The 24,716-nt window shown below is 50.6% G+C and overlaps 2 protein-coding genes across 2 annotated transcripts in view; one reads left to right on the plus strand and one right to left on the minus strand.

Annotated features, from left to right (window-relative positions):
- Positions 1-4,221: 4,221 nt before the first annotated feature.
- Positions 4,222-7,734, minus strand: gny (ALG6 alpha-1,3-glucosyltransferase garnysstan). Its single transcript, XM_003746117.1, has 10 exons — positions 7,696-7,734; positions 6,436-6,640; positions 6,192-6,310; positions 5,898-6,063; positions 5,708-5,772; positions 5,304-5,610; positions 5,009-5,194; positions 4,852-4,922; positions 4,554-4,764; positions 4,222-4,416 (listed from the first exon to the last, which is right to left on the minus strand). The coding sequence occupies exons 2-10, from the start codon at positions 6,571-6,573 to the stop codon at positions 4,222-4,224; spliced, it is 1,458 nt and encodes a 485-aa protein (XP_003746165.1). The 5' UTR covers positions 6,574-6,640; positions 7,696-7,734.
- An 810-nt stretch (positions 7,735-8,544) lies between these two features.
- The window catches only part of LOC100908884 (asparagine synthetase domain-containing protein 1), a 40,214-nt gene continuing 24,042 nt past the window's right edge, over positions 8,545-24,716 (plus strand). Inside the window, exon 1 of the mRNA XM_003746118.3 lies at positions 8,545-8,597. The gene's annotated coding sequence lies outside the window, so the exon portion shown is untranslated. The remainder of the gene's footprint in view (positions 8,598-24,716) is intronic.

A 24,716-nucleotide genomic window follows, 5' to 3' on the forward strand; every position in this document is an offset into this window, starting at 1 on the left:
AGAAGGAGCGCTAATAAAGGATCTGATACAGTCAATGTAGGGTATTCTGGTTCGACTTGATCCTGGTCTAGACGTTCTAAGTCTGGTCATTTTTCCCGTAAAATCTCCTTATTTCGGAGCAAAGATTCCCGCGTGCGTGCATGCATGCATCCATCGAGCGTTTTCCTCGGCGTCATTCGCGCTCGTAGCGTTTGTTGTTGGAGATCATCATCATATAAACGACGCTGCAGATAAGAAATCGACATGGTCTATTTTTACGAGCGGTCTACTGGGAATAACTCGCTGATTCGCTTTCTAGAAACGATAGGGCTCGGTGTAGAATGTGGTCACAGTAATATATTGGGATCGGATTTCTCGAGGGTCTGGGGCGAGCAATCGACGGTAGCTCGACATGAAGTTAAGAATGTCCCGTTTCCTATCATCTTCCGCGGACCGGATCTTTCGCACCGCCAGGAGTGGTCTCGAGTCACATACTGATTCCCCACGAATGTAGATGTATTTCGAGCTGTTTCCCCGCAGAGTATTGGATTTCGGCGTCGTAGTCACTTCGCCGGATCTTCGGTGAATCTGATAAACTTCGAGAAATTCGATGCATTGCATGTGGATACTTTCCTCGAGTCAAGCAATACAGTCGAGTGGAATGACGAGTACGCAGGAGAACCAACCAAAAGCGTTTGAGATACTACCTGGAAGGAGCGGTTCCTTTAAGGTGCCGCGGCGAGATGAGTGAAAACTTATCAGCAATCTACCTATGCTCGGCCATCGGCGGGAAAGGGGGAAAGTTGGATACCTCAAAACTCCAGCCGACTTCCCGAATGAACATTTTCTCGCGGAGATCGCAGCTCGGAATATATCTCTCAGGTGGCCTCGCGTGTTCCGGTTCCATATACAGATCGCTAGATCTCGACGTAGTACATCGGACCTCGGTAAGCTCCCCCATCTAATGTTTTTGAGCTGTTTCCTGGATCTGATCCGAAGCAGTACAGCGAATAATTTTTCGCGGTTTCAAGGAACAATGTGTTGGAATCCAGTTGAGATCTAAGATCCATGGGCGGGATTGAGGTCCGATTCAAATGTATGATAGTCAATAGAGCCCCACGGATGCTTTCGCCTCTCCCTCCTCTGCAATCGGGGAGGCGGGACTCCTAGACGCTCTACGTTAGGCGGATCGGTAGCGTCACCAATCGATGATTACCTCGGAATCGGGAAGGCCAGACAATGCCGTGAGGGATTTCCCCCGAGCGACTAGATTTCTTCGCGCTCCGGAGGAGCTTCTTAGTCGAATATGCATTCCCTCCTCGATTCGGAGGGATCCTGACACTCGAGGGAGCAATCGATGTCGCGTCGAACCCAGCGACCTTTAGAACCATCACTTTTGTTGCATGGACCGCTCGACGAGAAGAGTTGTCGTCAGTGCATTTTCGCGCTGCGCACTCGAGAGGTGTCCGAAGGTGCAAAACGATAGCTTTCTTTTTTGGGCCACTCCGCCAATCTATCGAAGCTTCCAGACTACAAAGATGATAGCATGAGAGAGCCCTCACATGATCACCTGTCTCTTGACTTGAGGGTGAATAGCCCGCTGGGTCATCGATTCCTAGGTTCCTCCGCTGCGACAATGTTCCTTCCAGTATCACAATTATCACAATCCGCAGGCTCCGATCAGGACTTATCGCAGATCGCACCGCAATGTCCTTCTCATCTGAGATCCACTTGACACTCGACAAACTGGAGCGAATGGAGAGCATTAGCTACGCAAGTGTGAGCTCCGTCAGCCCGGCATCTTCGAAATATTCACTGGCGAAAGGTAAGGCACAAGGGAATGACACTATGTTGGTGAGATACCGCTTTGCTTGGAGCCCTCCTCCATCATACTCATGGCGGAACTTGCGGTTTCAGAGAAGAAACCGTCTCATCTGGTCCGACTAGTCGCGAATATCCTGGCTCTGTTCGTCATGTGCGGAATCGTGTGTTTGTGCTTTGTCTTCTTCTCCAGGAAGTCTTTTTTCGCGCTCAGCTCGTGAAGCTCTGCGGAGAACTCAATTTCCATCGACGTCCAGGTGTCTAAGCAGTGTACACAAGGATCCAAAAACAAGTGCACAATAGCTTGTAAATCGACATAAGAATAATGCATACTGTATAGTCTCTCCTGATTATCATCGGTTATTATCGGATCATTATCATTATCTTCGAGGATTGAATGTTCTTACACCTTAATACAAACGAGAATAAAAACTGTGCCACGACCATACGCGTTTCCTCACCGTAGATTCGCACATGTGCCCCGAAAAATCCAGCGCGAGGTCTCCGGGGCATCGATGAGAATGCTTCAGAGACATTTCACATTATCACTTCTATAGAAGTCGCTTCCGGGAACTCGCTCAAGCTTTCTGATAATCCACTCGAAAGAAGTCTCATTCGAACACGGAGAGCGATCCGTAGAGCGAGAGTTCTCGCGCCGAAGACCGGCTTCCGTGTTGTGTCCTCAGGTGGCCGGAGATAGGACTCGTTTCTGCAGAATCGAGGTTGATCGAAGGGGTGAGCTGTCAGATCAAAGGGCTCGATGGGTTAATTTGTGACAAAGAAATACCGCGGCGGGGTAGACGCTTCCTCGGACTCTCTCAACATCAGTTCAGATCATGATCTGGACTTTATTTGATCGCATCTATTTGTATTATTGCTTTGTGATGTCGTATTTGACTTCGGGATAAGACGATTCGTACAAGCGCTCTACAATAGCTCAGCCAGTTCGACGGTAGACTACGAAATGTTGGCCAAACGAGGGTCTTTGGACTTTCACGCGGTTCGGATCTCAGGCTTGGAATTTTGCGCGAACCGAGCTCTTGATCGGAAACTCTTCATAAGACGCGGATTCGTCGGCGCGGCGACGACCCCTCGCGCGCCGAAAAGAAGGTATGTGGTCTGAAGTATGAATAATTTTCCGAGGCAGTCTGCGAACCGCTAGGCATGATGGAATCTTCTGAATATTATATAATATTGATATGAATCGTGGATATCCGAAGACGACAAAATCGAGCCCGTCATCCGTTGCTCCCGAGACACCGATGCTGAGCGACGTCTGGTTTTCTCCTTGAGGAAGTCCGAATGTTCGGATAGGATTTCCGTCCTTTATTTTGATTGAACCGTGTGATCTAGACGCTCTGCAAGTAAGAAGCATCTCCATTTCTTGCTTGCTTCCATTTTATCTCGGGAATGAGCGGGAGGCTCGAATCGGCCGGTTTCCGAACCGAGGGCACGTCACATTAGCCAGACCTGAGAGCGAGGCGGAAACGGCACTGATAGACTACATTGAAGGAGTCTCGGATGCTGAACATCCTCCTTGTCTAGCCGTTGATGGACAAGGATTATCCGATTGCTCCGCGTAGGCGCCTTGAAGACGCAGCCTCCGCTCTCAGGCATCGGCTCCCTATAGCCGGACTGAGCTCAACCAAAGGAATCGCCGACTAACGGAATCTCCGCGGTGTTCACGAACACCCATTAAGACGAGGTCGCTGAATGAGCTGCGGCCTTCTTCCCAGGCTCGATCGTTGATCCATGGAAGATGAATTCTGATTCATCGAAACCAGCAGAAATCACTCGAAACTTGCAATGATCCTCATCGATGTGCGAACGGCTCCCCGGGTAATAAACGGAGAGTGGCCTTCGGCTCCCTTATCACATTCGTGGGGATGGACGGATTAGATTCGGATTTTTCGGAACCCCATCCGTGAACGCATCGACCGAATTCTACTCCTGGTCTTGCATAAATGGTTGTTGCCATGGGTGAATCTGAGCTTGAGCCGGAGCAGGCGCTACGCTGACAACGACTTGAGCGGGGTGTACGAGGAACGGAAGGGGAGCAGACATGAACGATCAAGACGAGTCGATTCCGAAATTTTGCATCCGACAAATGAAGTTTTGTGCCCGCCAAAGTCTCGAAAGCGGGCCTTAGAATACATCATGAGAACCAATCGACTTCACGACTATCCTGTCTGGCCAGGAAATCGAATCAGAACAGGGAGGGAAGTCAAACCCGACATCACAAAATGACTTTATTTCACTTATGTATGTACATTATTCTCCCGATGGAGCTCCACACAAGCTTTGGTATAGCACCGACTTCACTTTATCGGAAGATCTCCCAAATGCGACAGGTTCTCTCCTCAAACAATTGCACGCGCGCATAACCTCTCGTGAAAGCAAATTGAGCTTTAATTGTCGAAATCACTCGGTTTTCTCATCGGCGACGCCGAAGGAGTATCTCCATTGGAGGACGTGGCCGTAGAGATAAGAGAAGAGGAAGTGTACGAAGCAGAAGATGCAATTCAGCGCCACAAACAGATGCGGGAAGCGTTTCGGAGGCATGAACAAAAACTCGATCGCATGCAGGAGGAGTGCGACCAATAGAGAAGCGCTCATCTGAAAATCAGAGATGCTACTCAGCCGGGAGCTGGTTATCAATTCCATCTACCTACTGTCATCGATTGTGAATGGTAGATAATAACTCGGCGACATCTCCGGAAAATTTCATGATCGTTGATCGATCCGGAACTCACCAATATACGAAGCAAATAGTATTGATTCCATCGTCGGTTCGAGAGATTCTCGATGTGACTTTTATAAATGATGAAGAAACTCTGGAGGACGAGAGCAAAGTAGGCAGGCAGAACGCCGTCCTTCTGCAGCAGGGGGACAAGGCTGAATGAAGCAACTCCAGTGAAGTACCACACGAATTCAGGATTTTGCGCCGTGACCAGTAACAATGCTCTGATGCAGGAAAGATATGTGTGTTATAGTTATAAGCACGAATGATTCTGGAGACGGAATGGCTGAGTCGAGGACTATGGAACTCACGTTAGCGGGAACAGGATTGACTTTTCATGAACCATGTACGAGAACAGGTAGAAAGCCATCGATGTGTTGAACTGTAATGTAACAAAATTTCCCACCGCAGGACTCGGGAGGTAAAACATTTTGATTCTTGCAGGTCAAAATCTCGAGAAAAACCCACCAGGGCGAATTTGAAATTCATCATCTTGTGGTGAGGGTTATCGGTGCGGCAAAGCAACATGAACCAAGAGGGGAGCGAGGCGAAGAATGTTGACAGGAGAGAGAATTGCACGAGTCGCTCTTGTGAGAATACCTTCTTGAACTTGAGCACGAGCGAGCCGACGTACCAAAAATTCGATACCTTATCCTGGAATCGAGGAGTAGTTTCGAAACGCTACTTGGGTAGCGAAACGGATCCATCGATACCGATTATTTCGTCGGTTGTGGAGGCAGATTCCAAAGCGTCACGGACATACCTCATAGATTCCCCTGTTGAAAGGGAATATCCTCTGGATAACGTTGAGAGCGGTTCCATTGATGAGGAAAGGCGCCCAGAGAATACCGAAAGTCGCGACCACCGCCAAGGATATGCTCATGAATCGGGTGATATGAGGAGGTGAGACGCAGGCCTTCAACATGTGCAAGAATACTGGAACCGCATAGTACAGCGCAATGTGCTTGAAGTTCAGTGCTAAACTGAAGGCGATGGCGGCAGGGATATATCGTTCATTTTTGACGAGCGCGACGAAGGCCACGAATAGTCCCAGACATACACTGTTGTATCTGAGGGGAGAGCGGATTCAAGGGCCATCCGGTCGGTGAGCCAAATAATATCAGAGGAACATATGCTGAAGCTCCGAAAACACAAATCTAAACATACTGGAAGTGTGCATGGTCGATGAGGATCAGAACTGGATTCATCAGAAATACCCACACGGTTATATCCTGGAAGGAGGTCGGAAATCATTTATAGCAAGTGAAACGCGGGAAATTGAAAAACCGGCAATTTCCTTCGCGCAGAGCTCCGGGATATTCGCCCAGGGTTCCGAGCGAGGAGAAAACAAGAATACCTTCTCAATAACTGAGCTGCTCCCGGATGCGTAGTACAGGACAGCTGGGAGGAAAGTCAAGATCTCTGAGACTAATACAGAGTATCTCATGAAGCGCTTGTGTTCGTGACTCTCATGGCCTCTAGATGAATTCAACTTAGTCCACGATGGATTGAGAGATGCCGATCTGAAATCGATCACCCTTGAGAAAGGCACTTGGCACTTCGAAGATAAGTTTGAACCCTGTGTGGAGCGTCCCGAGCATGCCGAAGTTTCTATGGTCATTTCTGCCACCGGCGAATTTCAGACGCTTACATTTTCCCACACAGCCAGCTATGGTAGGCTGTCAGGGGAGGATAGTCCAGACCCCAGTACTGGAGATCATTCCTTGGAGTCTGCACGTACCACTCTTTCATTGGTAATTCCGTGGTTACCTGCGGCCGTTGCCCAATTAATCAATGCAAGGTTAAAAAGGAGCTTCACTAGCACGATGACTTCGGGAGCTCCACTCCACCTCAGAGATATATACAATGTAGGTATGAAAGCACAATTATAGTACCGCCATCCAGTGTCGTTGAGCTTCGTAATCCCCGTACATAGGGGGCTTGCTCTGCCCAGAATGCGGGAAGGTCATAGTCGAAAGTCGCAGTATGAGCCCCCACATAACAGCGGTCATCAAGGAAGCGTCGAACATCATCCTCGCCTTAAGTACAATTCCGGACTCCGATGAACTTCAAGGACGACAGGACTTTGAATGATCTAGCCTGAAAAAAACAGGGAAAGGACTCCGGGAACTGACTTGACTCAATCATCTGCCGGAACTCGTGGGCTCGTTCAAACGATATATTGATTATGACTATAATCGAGAATAATCCGTCCCGCTCGAGACGATCCATGCAAGCAGCGACCGAGACGCGACTAGCCATCTCGGTGTGATTCGTATCAGAGGTGATGCTCAGGTGTTAGGGCATAACCCTGAAACCGCAACCCCTAAATTGATATCACACAGCGCCACAAAGCAAGTGGAGCTCCTCTGCGGCTTCTTCATCAACCCTTGAGGTCGCTCGCGCTACCCCGAGAGCCACACACCACACATGGGGCTCAAGACGCCTTCAGGCTTTTGTGTCGCGAATCTCCGCAGAGCTGAGTCGCCTGACACGCTGAAACATGTTGAGACCAGACGAGACTCCTCTGGATGGAATTATCAAACTCAATTCAGAGCTTCCTCCGGATCACATACTCGAAATGAGTTGGGAACTCATGTGACTCCGAATCAATCGGGATCGCATCGATACCCTTCCGCTGGGGTCCGCCCGACCGGCCGACCTTACGCAGCTCCCCCCCAATACAATTTCGTTCTGAGATCCCTCAGCAAGCCTCTGGCGACAATTTGACTTCTCGGGTTTTACAATTGCTTTTCGAGGGTTGCCTGATCACCTCAGACTATCGAGGGAACGCAAGCGAATACATACAATGGAACATAGACTCTCGATGCCCTCGTCGGAGCGGCTTTGATTCTTCGGTGAATGAAAGACGAAGAGCAACGGATGACGAGAAGGAAGTAGGTCTTCGCGCGGGGTCTCGCACATCCCGTCACTCTCCCGAGTCGGGTCCCTCGAGATGGCCCGATTTGTCAGCGTGATCAGCAGTGTATTCCGATGCGCAGCTCTACGATCGAGGGGATATGCCGCCGGCAAAGCGATGAGCCAGAAAATCCGCGGCGGAATTTTTTGGTGAGCCCGGTATGCTCACCGTCGATCTCCCGAGTCACAGAGTCATATAAAATCGATTATGATTTTGGGAAGAGAGAGAGACTCACGCGGCTATCAGACGAATCGAAGATATGAGAATATTTACATTACTACAGCACACATGTGGCACTCGGCGGCGGATACGTCAGAAGTTCTTTTTTTCTAGGAATATTTTCGCCGACAGCAGACGTAACGAGCAGACGACGAACCGCGCGCTTACCCGACTCGCTGCTGCCGCCATGTGGTGCGCGAGCGGTGGGATCATTCCGTGGAGGGCTGCGTGCCTGATGCATCGCAGTCTGTGCGACCGCGGAGTCGGAGTGCTAGCGGGTTGCAGGCTCGTGGCCGGGCGATATTTTTGGCGAGGAATTGGACGCCGCGCCGTCTGCTACGGCAGGCACTGTGTGTGTTGTTTGTGCGTGGCGGCACGGGAGAGGGCCGCGCTTCGCTCCTCTCCAGAAGGGGCCCATGCCTCTCCCCATCACTGACGACGCGGTCGGTTCAGATTCAAGACCGCCGCAACAAGCAAGAACAGTCGCCGCTCGACTCGAAGATTGCTTTCTATCATCACAGACGTACGTCGTCAGTCAAGAGCGACGCCGCGTATACTGTGAACGTGAAATTCTTAAGCAGGAGCGAGCTCAGAAAGTCTGCTCAACTCCACCTCACCCAGATCAGCTGCTCATCGAAAAGAAACAACAAGTTGGCGTCGTCGTCCGCAAACGGCTGTGGCCGAAATCAACACTCAAGCTCCTCTTCGGTGCGACGTAGATCGCGACGGAATTCAAACAGTGACTTCTTCCTCGGGGAACTCCTCTTCTGGAGGTTCCGTGTGTGGACTGGAGTGCGAAAATCGGATCCTTCGGCAGTGATTCTCGTTTCTACGTATCTCTGACCAATCCGTGCCCGGATTATGTGCGGTATCGGAGTCTGTGTTTTCTCGAAGGCGTGCTCAGGATCCCATCTCTTAGTAAGTTCCCCGTTCCACTAAGGATTTCATTAGCAGTTGAGGCTCGACTCGGGAGCTCGGCAGCAGCCTGGAGATGAGGATCATGAGGTTTCGGGAGTTCATGGCGCTATTGCCCTTCTTGAGTTTCGGCAGTGCAGCCAGTGTTCTAACGAGTTCGTCGTGTACGTTTGCGCGCCTACTGGCGAAAGTTCCAAATTTCAAGAGCGAACCCTTCGAAGGATTGTTCAACGGTGACATGGTCTTGATAAAGTGCGACTACGGTTTCGAACCGATGAACTCCTCAGCCATTGCCTCGTGCGAGGAAGGGGCATGGGAAGTACCCGCGGATTTTCAGTGCGTTTCGCAAGGATTTTGTCGGCCCCCTTTCAAGCCGGGACCCAGCATCAAAATACTACGAACCCGATTCGATCACCGGAGCAAGAACGATCCCTACAAGAACATCTATCACGATGGCGAGCAAGTAATAGTCAAGTGCAAGGATAAGTTGGGATCGAAGAACAGCTCGTTCACTCAGTCGTTCAGGTGCATACGAGGCGCTTGGGATCCCGACATCGTGCCACCGTGTGACAGCGTGCCCTGTCCACCGCTTCCACCTCTCGAGAACGGATTATTCAGGATCGTGTCAGATGGAGTCGCGGGTCCTGAGTGCCACATCGGTTTCCAGCATAGAGGAAGCAAGAGCTTGACTTGTCTCAATGGGAATTGGTCAGTGAAACCCGACCAAGAGTGGCCTTCGTGCTTCCGGAACGAAGTGACGAAAACACCCAGAACGCCACTCGAGCAGCTGCAGTGGGTGGCTCTCGGAGCGGGGATCCTCGTCCTCGTCGCGGGGGTGGCTCTCACGCTGTTCTGTTATCTTCGTAAAGATTCTCCAAAGAGGAATCGTTTGATGCACAGCACGTCGCATGTCGACGAGCTCCTGCATCTGCGACGACCGAAGCCAATCGTAGTTCCCGATCCCGTGTCTCAAACACAGGTTCATTATACTCACGATCGGAAGCCCGTCCCAGTCACATCGCTATAGCCCGAACGGTAAGTCCATTAATTTAATCTTGTTCAGGTACATGGTCGCTGCTGTGGGACTTCTCGCTGTGGAAGGCTTATTCATGCCGTCCAAGATTCATGTGTGGTGTGTTTCAATCAGTGTGGATAAGACCAGTTCCGGAGGAACGATGACGACCGGCGTAATGGCTGAGCAATCCGTCACAAGGTTGCCGAGAACGGTGGTATTGTTGTTGAATCTTTGGCTTGCAACAATGCGCCTAGCGGTCTAACTGAGTCTGAGTGAGCGCGCGATCACGCATCATGCTGATGATAGAAGTGTTGCTGCTTTTAACTGTCTGAATGGAAATGCATACGACAAGGTTCTCTTTGTTTAGTGACATGTCATGGTGACCATTGCTGCCAAGATCTCCCTTCTGCCTCGAGCTTATCGGGTTCCGAAGAGCACTTTTGTGTTGACGTTCTGGTGGTTGTACGCGTCCGCCGCCCGCCACTACTCCAGATGTACTTTCGTAGAGTGTCGCCGTAGGCGAGAGGAGGAAAGGAGTCCGCAGAACTCAACCGACCGCGAACCATCAGTACCCGTCACATTTCCCCGTAGCTCATTCCACTATTTACAAATAAGCAGATCGTGTTTCACAACGGTTCCTGTGGAATCGCCACTAGCCCCGCTAGTGAGACGTCATCCAATCGACCACTAAGGCGCTTATTATCCGCTCGCCTGGACTTCCCAGGTGTTGGATCATGACTCTGTCCCTGGTCGAGCCATGTTCGTCATGAGAATAACTTCAGCTGAGTGAGACTTTTCCGGGGCCACTGGAAAGTTATAGGTATGCGAACGTTATGCGAACCCCGCGAAAGGTCCCGACAGAGACGTGTTTGTTTTCACGGGTGCGAAAAAGGGACAAAAGCCTGGCCGCCGGTGGACCTCGTACCTAGAGAATGCGCTCCATGATATCGATTATTCAAAGAAAAGAGAAAACAATGTCCCAACGTCCTCGACCCGATATCCAACAGGGCCGATCGGCGCACCAGCCGAACATTCAGTTAGTCAGGCGGTCGGTCAGTCAGACGGTGGGTCCGTCGAAACGTCCGAAAGTCAGCCGGGCACTCGATGCGTAAGGAGTGTCACCTTCGGTGTACGTTTTGCATCTTCATGCTATCGCAGGTGCGAGGATCGCAAACGATAGAAGCCGTCCTCCCTTATTCCACGATGATGCTGCTCGCTGCTTGTTTATATTGACGGGTGCCGTTATCTTCCCTCGCGCATTCAAATAACAGCTAATGGGATTTGATTCCTTTTCTGTTAGCCTCGATGGGTCGGAGACGTCTCCTCAATCGGGCACAGAATTCAGGGGAAGTGCTCCGTAGCGAATGGCTGTGTCGAGCTGTTGCTCAGGCATGGTCGCTCCAGCCCGTCGACGTGGGGTGGGTTACCGGGAAATTGCAACTCACGGACTGGTTCGACTGACGTCGTTCCGTCTGCCGTAATGGCACCAGGCAACGACGTTGACGCTGTTGCTGCTGCTGCTGGTGGCATCAGACGTTTCCTTTGCTTGTTCGCCTGCGATGGTGATGGTGTTGGCGTTCATCTGTCCGTCGGTCCGCTCAGCCGGCTGACCGGCTGCGTCCAATGAGCTCACTCAGCTCATTTCACCCGAATGTGTTGATGTTGTGACTTTCTGTCTGTCGGTGCCATTTGCCGTCAGCGAGGAGAGATTTCATCGTCTGGTTAGCTGCGTACGGAACGGTCTCTTTTTCGATTCTAGTGAGCGCCATCCACCGAACGGCCTCGGGTGCATGAACGAGGAAATCTGACGAACTTTTACGTACTACAGAGCTAATATCCAGCTCAGCGCCGATCGGGATAATTCGAGGAGCGTATCAGAAGATTGCTCATGCGTAACCTGAGACATTGTCGTACAAGGGCCGGACGAGCGTTTCTGACAAGGAACAGGTCTCTGCTTTTCACTGACCGCCGTGTTGAAACCCATTGCTGAGAACGCTGATGATTTCCAGAGAGATTGCAGTCACGTTGATTATATCTATCACGGAAAACAACAGCCGCAGCAATGAAGCCGATTAGAGCGGAGCGGTGTCTGCGTTCAAGTCGATTCAGATATTTTCCGGTTTAACCTCAAGCTAGTCGGATTTCCAGTGACTTCCGAAGAACGTGTCTATCATAACAACCCGACCGGCTGATGGGCGTTGACGGCGGGTGCAGAGTTTTCATGTTTCCAAACAATCCGTGCGTTGTTTGGGAAATGTTCTCTAGTGGGACTGGTTTCCTAATGACCCACAATTAGATAAGTCAGAACAGCAGAGTATGAGCACTAAGACCGTCCGAGCAGGGAATTACCAAATCCTTCTGATGAATTACCGCTCGTATTACACTCGGGAACATGATTTCAGACTCACGAGCATCGATATTCCATAGGTTGCTTTTTCTTTTCGGCATTTTCTCCGCCTAAAAACCTCCGGCCCAGCGGAACTCCGCCGCGTGGCTCCTCACGCGCTCGATGGGTTCACCACTTTTCTGACGGAGTGAGTTCTCATCTCGCGGCGCTGGCTAGTTGCTGGCTGGACGCGACGGGTCAAGCGAATTGTGAGAATATTTTCCCCCTTTCGGCTTACTCTTCAGCCGCTTTTCTCGTTGTGTTTATGCACTTACTCGGAAGCGATCGTTCGCCGGCAGAAGCCCCCACCCCGACCCCTCTTTGGATGGGCTCTAGTTTTTTCTCATTCCCCTTTCTTCATATTCTCGGAACCACGACGACGCTCCTCTGGTAGCGGTCATAGTGTCGGTGGCGCTTCCCTCCGTTGCCGTCGTCATCAACGAAAATAAAAGAACCGTCAGCCTTCAGCCGCCTCTAAGGGATGAACCAGATCATCATCTTCACCATAGTGATCATCATCGGGAAGAACCTGTGGTTATTTCGTCATTCGCCTGTCATTCTCTTGCTTGTAGAGATGACTTCCTCTGAAACTGTGATTGAAAACAACCGCATTTTGTTTCATGAGAGAGAGAAACTCCATCCGTGCGGATTCTGAACTCATTGCGTATCATGGTGCCGTCGTCTGCTGGTCTCGAGATAAATACTGAGAATAGAATCGATTGGCATCTTGTTAGAACCGCGACGGAGACAAACGGAAAGAGCTATGCTCCATACGATTTCACTTTCGAGTTTCCCTCCCCTCGAATCATTTGTTGTACTCGGTATCGTTGACGTCGATTGGGAGGCCGTGTTTCGGACGTGTACGCCATGTCGACTCATGGAAAGGAGCGATACAGTTTTTTTTCGCGACTGTTGTTGTTGTGTGCCAATCTAATCTTTAATGTTTGCCAATCGGCTCTCTTCGGCCTGGAGATCAGCTTCAATTGCTTGCTTGGTCGTTCGCTTGCTTGCTCGCTCTATCACTCGGTCGTTCGTTCGGTGTGAACAACACCCAGGAACCGGGGGCCTCCTCTCATCTGACTGACTGAGCATTCATCATAGGATGGACTTACGAACTGACTTTCGGGCGGTCGGTCGGGCGTTGTGCCGTCTGGCTCGACGCCGTGCAGTCGTAGTCAAAATTTACGAGGAGTGCGTTCGGCAGTGAAACGACTTCGAGACGACGACCTTTGTCCTGGGAATCTTCGTCTCAACTTCATAAGATCCTCTCCCTGAAACTTCTCCATGACTCCCGCGCTTCGTATCGCCATTCCTCATTTCGCGCCACAGGTTATCCCCGACTGTTCGTTAGATCGAGCTCGACTACGCTGCGCGTATTTCGTAAATACGAAGCGAGCTTTCAAGAACATGTCCCTGATTGGTGGACCTAATGAGCCTCATATCAAAGCTGAGATGTCTGCGACGAATGAGTTTCCCCGAAGATTGAGACAACAGAAACAGCGGTAATGCTCATGAGCCTATCTGTGTCTGTGGCATTTAAGTTCGAGCGTAATGATAAGTGTTGGGGCGAAGATTAGTTTGGGCCTAATCTAATCGGGACAAGATTCTCCTTTTCCGCATCATCCAATACACGCACAAAACGAATAGATCGAGCATCAGTCGGCGGCGGACCGATTGACTGTCGTCTGTTATCTTCTCGTCGCCAAATCTTCTCCCACCGCTCACTTAGGCTGCAGCAGCAACAGCAAGAAACGCCGATTAGGGTCTCAGGGCCAACAAACCTCTCATGTTCATCCGCGCTTCTCGGCGTTGAGTGACCGATGAATCGATGCCATGATCGACTGATTTTCCGATTGCAAGCTTCGATGGCTTGCTACTTACGCCAGTGAGATTGGAGCATGCGGCAGGCAGACACTCGTTGTCAGACCGTGATGATAAATTCGCCCGATACACGAAATCTGGCGGGTCGTTGTACTGCCTACAAGTTGTCGATGATGGCAAGCCGAACCTAAGCTGGTCCGTTCGCTGAGTTTTTGCTCTGTATGATTTCAAGCTTATATTTTTCTCAGTATTTTGAGGCTTCCGAAGGGCCGAACGAAGCACTTCTCGGACGATCCGCCTGCTGTAGACAAAAGGCGGCCCCTGACCCGACACGTTCAGACTGGACTGGATCGAGTACACCTGTCGTATTGTGCCTTCGGTTCTGGTAGGGAGAAGCATCGGCTGGGCTCAAGCGACGCCTTGGTTGTCGGACGCAGAAAATATTGGAGTCCTCCAACAGCGGTTACGAACTTGAAGAAGAGAGGAAGTGAACGAACGAGCGAATGAGGGGGGAGGGTGTTGGGTTCAAGTTGGCCGTGCAAGGGAGGTATCGGCCAAGCGCTCGGTTTTTAGATTTTCGAAACCGTTAGTAGTTGGGAACCCAGCATTCGGGAACTCTCGAGGGTGGAGTGGCTCGAGATGCAACGAAACTAGCTGTCGAGGCAGGATGAAGGGGGTTCTTCCTGCCGACCAGATGCTGTGCATCTGTGAGCTCCGGGTGCGGAATGATGACGAAGATAGCTGGAAAATTCGATCGGAGAGAAGATGAGCCACAGATACGAGAGAAACCAATTTCCAAGGGTCGTGCCCCCGAATGGGCGCTTCGCCGGAGCTACAGTCGTCTCTTGTCGAGAAAATTATTGAGAAGACGATGCTCGAAAAAGCTCTGGGTGGTTAATTTCTCGGGAGCGTCATATCTCTCTCCAGATCAGACAGAGAGACGCGAAACGTTATCAGCACGATATTCGCGAATCCAATGGTCTCAGAGTATATTTAGAAGAAGTTCCCTCGGACTCGGGTACCTTGGAGCCAGAGACCTTATTGTCAACGAGTTGAAATTGAGCGAAACCGAGTCTCAGTTCAACTTCCTAACGTCGGCAAAGTTCCACTTGAGCCTTCCGCGAAGTGACGTGGGATTCCCTCAGTCGTGAGAATTCTTCTTCAGCTTCTTCGCCAACATTCGACAAGTTGACTGAACGAAGACGATGCATCCGCGAGCGGCGGCCGCGACTTGACTTATTGTTTCGACCGAATGGTAGAAGTGCCGTCTACACTCCTCTCTGTTTGTCTACGTTGTCTGTGATTTTTCCTCAGGCGACTGGAACCTTGTGCAGAACCGAATGTCAAATCACACGGTCAGGTTAATTTAGCCGTCACCGAAGTCGCCGAGGCTGCCGGCCGTTCGCTGAATTTGTCCCTTGATCGGACCTTTCTTCTATCTGTCTGTCAGGTAGTCGAAAGCACATGCGCGCATTCCGCCACGAATCGGTTTGCTTGAAACAAATCTGACCAATCAATCGGACCACCGTTCAGTGAATCAATCTAATTGATGTCTGCGTAGAATTGAACGCGAGCCAGACTTGGCTGCGAGAATCACAGAACAAAGATAATGCCTGACCTACATTGTTGCTGTCAGTGCATATTTTATTAGGTAGTCGTATGTCCATCACGGACAAATTCGATGGTGAGTCTCGCTGTCGCTGCATGGCTCGGGGTCGATCTACGGGGAAAACACACGCGGGCGATGGGAAGCTCTCGGTAGAAGACAACAAGGGATTGACTGAACTACCGCATTCTCGAGACGCCGTTGAAGGAGATGCACCGAAGCAGCGGGCCGCCCAATTTGCTGCCGCTGATTAATATTGTTGCCGAGTGTTTGCGCTGCTCATCGCAAGCTGCCGAAGCAGCATTAAACAAGCTAGACAGGAGGAGCGGGCCGGGAAAAGAACTGATGGGCCCGGATTGCGGGGAAACGCTCATCCAGCTGAGAATCGTCCAGGCGATCAACCAGCCCTGCAGTGGATAGAATCTTGTTCATCTCCTTTCTCGAAGCGGCAGCAGTCAGACCGCTGCGCCGCCGTCGCTTTCTTCATCATCGTTATCGTCATTTCTGTTGTTCTGTTGTTCATCTTCTGCTTCCGGGGAAAGTGTTCTCTTTGCGTCGGCCGTGTGTAGAGCAAGAGCTCGGACCATTGTCCGGAATGGTCAAATCACGCACATGGAACGATGTACGTTCTTCCGCGGAACACTTTCGCTCTGTCGCTTGATGGCGTTTCCAGAACAGATGTGTCAAGTCCCTGGCAATGCCGATCGATATGTGGTGACGAGACGATATTCTTCCGGAGTTCTCCCTTGGGGGGCCTATCTTGAGTGTGACGCTCGATTTCCTCATCGTAGTGGAGGTGTTAAGCTGGGCATCTGTGCAAGTATTCCGTCGTACCCGGCGCAGGACTTTGCCCAGGATGTTAGGGGGTTGCTGAAGTCTTGTGTGGAGGCGGGTATATTCGATCCATTTCGTCAGGTTCGATTGAAAATCCGATTACCTAGATTCTCGCATGTGGACTTGAGCTTGACTCGAGCCGCAGATAGATCTTCACGAACAAGCATATGCTTTCAATCAGATACACGTCTCACTGACGCTGCAACCACTTTTTAATTCAGGTCGCTCATTACCATTATTACTATGTTTTATCTTTCTGTCCAGACGCGGTGACTTGACTGCCGGACTGCTCTTGTTGCTTCAGGGCCTGGAGCGAAATTCGCGAGCGAGGGCTGTACTAACCCAATACAATGATTCTCGACGTGCCTGTCTTCGCAGCTCTGTGAGCGCGCGTCTGTTTTCCTCCAATGAGATCAAGACACAGAATTATCGTTTCTTCGTTCACTATTGGACGGGTCGATGCTGGAGATGAGAGCGGCCGACAGCGCATCATGCAAAGGCTACGCTCGTTCCTGAAGCGCGTGAGAAATGTGTTCCTCTGGGTCCCGGAAAAGCAACTCTGTCTCGGATAGCCGATTTCCCTGAACAAACGAGGAACATCTTTCTCTGTCGCAGGAAAATTAAGTCCGGTCAGCCAAGCACGCCGTGCGTAGGTCAGCATCGTAGATATATTGATCCGGAGCTCTGAACAGACAGGCTTCGAATTCTCAAAGCGACTGAAGGAGCGAAAGCCCATTCATAATTCATGAGTCTTGGGATCTCCAAGGCATTCGGAGAGGAATATTCCGCTTCTCAGATCGGGAGGAATTATTAGGCCCCGGAATCCGAATCCTTCGAGAGCCACTCTCGAAATCTGACATCATGGTCCTTCCTGCGCGGGCTGGCCGTTCTTGATGTCTTCGTCGATAAGGCTGTGGATCAGACTTCGCGACAGCAACACTTCCCTCAACGTGGGCAGAAGTGAGCAAAGCCGTCTGTAAGCGGTGCGATCGGTTCTGACTTCTGACCCGATCCAGCAATGCGAGTCACCTCGTGTCTGGTACGACTTCCATGCTGTGAAGTCAGCGTTGAACATTCTACGCGGGTACCAGGCATTGATTTTCGAGCTGTCGCAGATATCGCACGAGCGTGCGTAGAATGGCGGAAAACAGACGCTGACCGAGAAAAAAGCTCAGGGCTATCCAGCGCCCCGAAAGAAGCGCAAGGGTTGAAGATCTGTCCACAGCGAAGGCGAAAGTTTCTGAAGGTTTCGACCCCGATATCTAGACCGAGATAAAGTTTCACAGAAAACTCGCCGTCGGACACTTGATCGAAACGTCGTTCGTACAAAAGCCGTGCGAGTTGGTGATCTTGTCTTGTCGGAACAACTTGAAGCCGCGAGAGATCCTCCCGAGCGGTCTGCACTCCGAACAAACCCTCTGGAATCTGGTTTCAAAGATCGGCGTGCTCTAATGACAGATCAGACAGACCGTCCGGTATCCCTTCGATGTTTCCGAGCAGTTGTCGGTTGTTGCGGCGGTGTTTGTGTCGTCACCGATGGTCATCGTCCTCTTTGACCCCGAACGCGGTCTCTCGTCGAAGGGGAAAGATGGAACGGAACACGCTCTCGTCTTCAATAGCAACACGATTAGCTCCGTTCTGAGGCGCGCCGCAATCTTCGACGGCTGCTGAGTTAGTTTGTAGTGGAACTGCTGCTTCGCGTCAGGGTGCCGGTCGAGTCTTTCGCCACATTGCTGGTCAGCAGTTGTAAACGAGCGACGATACTCTCAGCCGTCGCTCGTACAGTAGAAACACGATCGAGTTTTTACCGGTCAGTTCCCCGTGTTGAGAATTCTCTATACTCGCAGGGAAGTCGGGGAACGAGATCAAATCCGCGATACTCGTGACGCCGATGAAGCGGCGGTGGAGGGTGGAGCCGAGCAAAGGAAGAAACAGGGAGCCGTTCGGAAGCACTCAGGCTATAAATATCGGTTTCCGAACTTGAAAACGGGGACAGGGTTTGCAATTCAATTTTCTAGAATCGGCATGTTCCCGACTCATTCCGCCGGTCGTCAATTAAACTCCTCGATGATGATTGAGTAGATCGCAGGCAGCGTTTCCCCTCCAGCGGGATCTGTCCGGCTTGTCTGGTTCTACAGTGAAAACTTCTGTTTCTCTCACAGATCGAAACAATGAAGAATGACTTTTTACAATATTCGAAATGTTCATGAATTCTCGATCTGAATCGTTCAGTCTTCGATCAGAGACGACCGCTTCCCAGCACTCTGATCCAATATTTCGAGCATGAGTTCCAACGCAAACTGAATAGATTCTGTCTTCCGTCCCTGATCCGATGGGAGCTAATCGATCACCTTCTTTATTTCCAGGCGATGAAACTCGAGCCATGATGTCGATTATGGTGTGATGGGCTCCAAAGCAGACTTCCGGTGCTTCCTCGAGTCAGTAGGTAGTGTACAGAAAACAAAGTGATCGTCGTCGGATAACGGAGACTTCAGTACACCAGATGGGCCGAGAAGAAGAGAAAGAAAAACGAAAAATTATCGAAACTCACCAAGAACAAAACATCTGGGACAGAGACGATCAGGAAGTACTGTAGTCTTCGGGAGACGACCGAGGTTCGAAACTCCTCAGGATCTCTGTGACGCTCAGAATCACCGCGGACAGGACAGCGGAGCGTCCACTTGATTTGATTTGTACATATTGTATCCATGACCTGGAAGAAGACTCTCGGTATAGAGTCGAAAATCGAGCGGGGTGAATTTTCGCACCGTAGCCAGATGAACAAGATGTCGGACAGCTATCATCGGAAGTCGACTCATTGGCGGGCAGTGCTTATCGTGAGCAGTGACATGATTTCGTCTAGTCAGTGGACCGCGGTGCTCTACTTTCGATTTTTCTGAGAAACTGCGGCCCCGTTGAGACGTTGGTCTCGACGGAAATCTTAGCAGAATTGTGTATATTTTCGGAGGGACAGAAAAATCATCCACATCTGGCCAAGGTCGTTCTCGGCGGGTGGAACAAACAGCGCTGACGCCACTGCAGATCTCTCAGTCTACTCTATGCAGTCTTTTCCTGAGAAAAAAACGAGCTTCTATATATCCCTCCTCATATTTCCTTATTCAGATCGGACGGCACGAAGCACTCCAGTTTTTCTGGGGATTGGAACCGCGCCGACCGAGCAACTTGAATTACGAACAAAATTTAGGGAATGACTTTTACCTGTTCCTTCATTCCGTGGGATTTCCGTCTGTATTTTTCTCTTTGTGCCCGAATCTCAGGGAAACCGCCGTTTGAAAACCGCAGTTCCTCACGGAATCGCTTCACAATGGAAATCCGCGTGCAAACGCAGCGAAGCTCGATCATTGTTGGTGACATTAGATGAGGTTTCCTCGGCTCCCGACATCCGAAATGAATGAGCGACAATTTCGCAATTGTTGACAGCTTGACACTGCCGTCTCATTGGAGCAAAACTTTCGTCGGTTTGACGCTGCCGTCCCGATTGATTAGAGTCGATTTGGCACGAGTAGATCCGCGGCTTAAAATCTACTCGATTCCATCCAGTCGACTAATCGATGCATCCTCTGATGTTGCCTCGCCGGGGGAACTTCTCTCCTAGGGGCGACTTCTTCACAATCATCGACGATCATCGAGAAGTCGATCCGCACGCGGTCCGCGATATTGGGACGAAAATTCACATGCTCGGCTAAATTGTGATCATAAACATTCTACAGAACACAAGCCATCCGCAGCCCCTCTCTTGTACATAGATCTGTGACATTCTGAGAAGTACCGCCTGGAAGAGTATATATTTATACGAAAGAAGAAAATGAAGTACGAAAAACTTGTAAAGAACTAAACTATCATTTCATGTCTGTTCGCTAGCGAATAGATCTAGTTGGGGAACGAATTGATGCTGAGCCTCGATTTCAGGGTGTTAAGACCGAACGAGTTTGAATAAAGAAGAATTTCTTATGTTTTGTAAGATACTAATCTCTGCGTCATCCCTCTCCATGTCTTACTCCGAGAATTATTCTCAATTCAATGGAATTCCGTCACACGGTCTTGCGGTTTGCCTTCGTGATAAATCTTTTCTATGATGTATCCTTATCCGGATGATCTGAGCGGGATTGCTCAAAGCGACTCTTATCAGAACTGCACGGAGCCGACGATTCCTCATCTCCAGCGCTCGCGAAGCTCAAATCTACAGGAGCATTGCTGCCGTAGGTAAATATGTCTCGAACCCCGAGAGTCTTTGCGGGAAACTTTCATGGCGACGAAAAAACTTCAGTGAATTAGGAAAGGAGGTCAATAAAGTCGGAAGACCGAAATGGAACCAGAGGATACCCCCAACGATTCCGGAAAGTGAACGCCATGTACCCCTTCACGTCGATCTCCGCTACCGTTGACTCTCCAATATCCTAATGGTCTGCGGAAAAGACCTCTCACCCATCGATCGAGAATCGAGACGCGAGATTTGGATGAGAGCTGGCTGCTGTCATCGACCGCTGCGATTTGTTTTCCTCCGGCGATTTCTCAGTGTACTGTTTGAGGAAGTTGCTTGACAACGACGTTGGTGGGCGACGACAAAGACGTCGACGACTTCTTGACGTGTGTTGTCTCCGATGTCAACAGTTGACTCTTCACAACGGTTCAGTCAGTGTTCGAAGGAGATCCGATGGGAAGACCGTCCGCTTCATTCGCTCGGAACGCCACGTGTGCCATTTGTTAGCTGCTCATCAATTCACAGATGCCAGAGCTTAGCCTTTGACGTCCTCATGTCTGATGACACCATCGATGATCCACCCAGCACCGAATGTTTTGATTTTCTTGTTGACCTCGCTGTTGGTGTCGATGTCCGTTTCAGCTAACTCGTCGGAGCCGAATCGGTTTGTGGTGGCGATTTCGAGCCGTCCCGTATGCTCTGGATGATGGAGAGCTTCCCGGACATGTGTGCTCGGAGACCGGTCGCATCCCGACGAGAGAGCTTTACAACGCCATTTCTGAGCAAGCGAGAAGATCCGTTGATCGGGGCCGTTGTTGATCTCGAGCCTTTCCACTTCCAAGCTGTTTGGTATCTTGGTCGGTGGGTTGGTCGTTCATTCGTCCACTAGATAGATGCTCATTGGTGCTCCAGGGTCTGTCGGACGCGCTTCCTTGGACCGCACTCCAAGCAATCTTTTTTTTTCTTTCTAAAATTAGCTCTAATGACTCGGGAGAGTCGGTTCTCCAATTTGAGAGCGCGACGCTGGCACGATCGGTGCGTGTTCGCTAGCGTTCCATCTTGTTCCACGCCATACGGCGAGCCGAAAGCTACGGATGCTAGGGTCTTCGAATCTCAGTGTGTTTATTTTCTTTCTCGGCTTTCTTCGGCCAATCATCATTTTCGAACACTCGAGCAAACGAATCGCCCATAGAGACTTGTGGGCTCTTCGTTGGAAGACGAGCAGCTAGTACCCGCAAACCATGCTATTCCCATTGTCATTCGGCGATGGGATCTCTCCGGACACTTGTCTCAAACCCCTCCTCTCGAACAGCTTCAGAAATTCCGGTGAGCTGTCCGTCGAAGGGCACGGGAAGGAGGTTTTCAGAAACCACTACATAATCATGATGATGATGGGTCATGAAGGTCCAGTATTGAATGTCTATGTAGTGATGAGCTATGAATAGCGATCATTAAATTAGCGCGAATGCAGGAACCTGGTGAATCTGCGATGTCGTTTTCCGCCCCAGTATGAGGGCAGGCACTTTAGGTTCCAAATACCTAGATCCTTCGGACGCGAGCTCGATAGTCTACTTGCACGGAAGATTCTCTTTGCCCTACGAAGGACCCCATGTGCCGCTATATCCGCCAACCACATTCCTCTCGAGTGGAATGTCATCGGGGAACGATCCTGCCTCGGCGGCCTCAGCTCGGAAGAACTTCCGAGTCGTGTCGTATTTTTCCGTTCCGATTCTCACGATCATTCAAGAAAAAAGATTTAGCCAAATTCTGCCGTCTTCGATTTCGTGTCCAGAGTCGAATCGAATCCGAAACGCTTTCGCATGCACACAGGAATCATTTTTTTTATCGCGACGCTCTGGACCTATTTTTTAGCTGCGGTTCTCGCAAATTCCTCTCCGCATGGTTTTCGCTCAACCGTTTTTTTTGTCCCATCCACTGACTGTGAAATCGCCAGCCTCGCCTCACTTTTTTTCTGATCGGAATAGCGCTACATATATCCGCTTCTCGTTTGTTCCGTACGTTGAAGATTCCCGGCCGACTCTGTCCGCGCATTTTGTTTGATTTCAAGAGAGACGCGATGGAAATTATTATAATGATTATGGGAACGATGATCGAGTTGTTCCCCGGCCCGGCTTCTCACTCCCCAGTGTTAATGATGATCGGGTTCACAAGAACAAACGTTTACTTTGCCGCAAATCAGCCTCAGGGAATCGAACGACGTATACGCCAGCAATTTTCCCGCCCTGGACCCTCTTTCGGCGGGTCAACTTCGGGTTCCATTGGACCTGCCTGGTCGTGACTTCTCAGCCGAGGAGCACTAGCCTACGGGTCTCGTTAACCTTTCGCAAGAGACAGCCAGACGTGTCTTCGGGCTGACAGAAACCGCTAGAGAAGAATTCGAGGAGCGTCACCTCCTTCTTAAACACGGACGTGTCAGAATCCACGCTGAGTCTAAAGCCAAAAAGGTATGAACGGAAATATTCTCCTCGGAATTCGGAAGACCGGATCTCTTCGAGAAGCCCAAGCCGCATAGGGATCATCCCCGTCGTATGGTCAGCCGATAGGCCAAATCGTGGCTCTAGGCGGATTCGAATCCGCGGCTGGACGTCCCGAGAACTGTCCACAAACGCTGAGAATGCGGTCGCCCCACCGGAGCCGAAATGTATTCGAGCGAGTAGTATCGGTGTATCTCGAAGATCCACTCCTGGAAGCCGTCTTATCGACTCTCTCTGAGAAAAAATCCATTCAGTCGACAAGGGATTCACACAAACAACATCTACGAGAATGAGGGTCCCCTGTAGCAGCAGGACCGGCGGCGGGCGTCGGGGACGACCGCGGAGCTATTGCCCACGGAAGGAAGCACCTTCGGTTGTTAAGCGGGATTCCCACACCTACTGAGCCGCAGCTTTGAAGCCCAAAAGCGGTGGAAATTCCGGCTTTGTGTATTGGGAAGCATCGACCGATACATCGACTGATCTTGAGGGAAAACGAAGGGGTTTCCGCAACGAGAGCCAATGAATGTCTCGTTCTCGTCGGAACCCGCATAGTGTCATTCCGCGGACGACGATCTTCTCAGACGCTGTCGCACCGGACCGAGAAGTGGTGGTGTTAGGCTTGTTTTTGCGCAGTGTTCTGCGGAATGTTTTCTCACGTCCCGGCATCGACGGTCGATAACACTTGAACGAAGTTAGTTGGGCTCGCGCAGGGAGATCCGCAACGTTTGATTGTCACCACAGTGGACACTGTTCTGGGTTTGCATTCAGGTTTTGGTGTCGTCACCCGTTTCTCTTGGCCTACAGAAAACAGAACGTGGCGAATACAAGCATTCAATCTCACGATGCGAATGTACATGCCTTCAGAACCGTTGTACGACTGCAGAATCATAGTGAATTAATCGAGACAGACCGACAGACATCGTCTTCACAAAGTTCGCAGTTTGGCCGAAGCGGAGCAGACACAGGAGAGCCGATTAACTAGCCCGTCGAGCATTCGACGCTAAAAACATCTTCTCTTCGAAAGCTATTCAACCGAAAGTAGTTTCTGAAGCGACGGCGCTTCATGTGCTTTCTGCTGCTGAAGGTGCCGAGGGTTCACCGAACCTTCCGAATACTTTCGTTTCAATTATTATTCATCTTTTCTATTTTTCCCGTCTCGGGTCTCCGCCATTCGAGGTTGTTTATGTTTATAAATCGGAAAAAGTAACGGAGGGAAAAATCTGGCTTACTGACTGAGTCACTTGCAAGCCAGCCAGTCAGCTAGATAGGGAGGAAGCTCCCTTACTGAAGAGAAGCCATTGGCAGAAGTCAACGATGCATACCTGGACTGCTTCCAAGAAGAACTCCGACCGCTTGCTCTTCGAATTCTCTTCATCGTGAAGTGTGCGCCGAAAGAGGTTCGACTCGACAGAAGCTGGAGCCGGCGTCTCAGCTAATCGCAACTTCCAATGCTCCAAAGGTTCCCCACACTGATCGTGTGCTCCGGGGCGAAAAGTTTTTCTGCTGAATGAGCGAAGGCACTCTGGTCGAGCGATGCGGCGTGCGCTCGTCGTTCCCGGCTGCGGGGGTCGCCGCCACGACGTAATTGATACGATATCGACTTTTTATCCCTACATTCTATTCGTCGAATCCGTTGACGGTGGAATTGGATACAATAGCCCGGGAAATGTCCGCGAGAAGGAACGCAAGAGAAAGTACCGTTTCCCGTCACCGGAAACCACATGGAAACCCGATTCTCAGTGA

Source organism: Galendromus occidentalis, unplaced genomic scaffold (assembly GCF_000255335.2).
Source record: "Galendromus occidentalis unplaced genomic scaffold, Mocc_1.1 scf7180000077488, whole genome shotgun sequence".
NCBI classification, from domain to species: domain Eukaryota; kingdom Metazoa; phylum Arthropoda; class Arachnida; order Mesostigmata; family Phytoseiidae; genus Galendromus; species Galendromus occidentalis.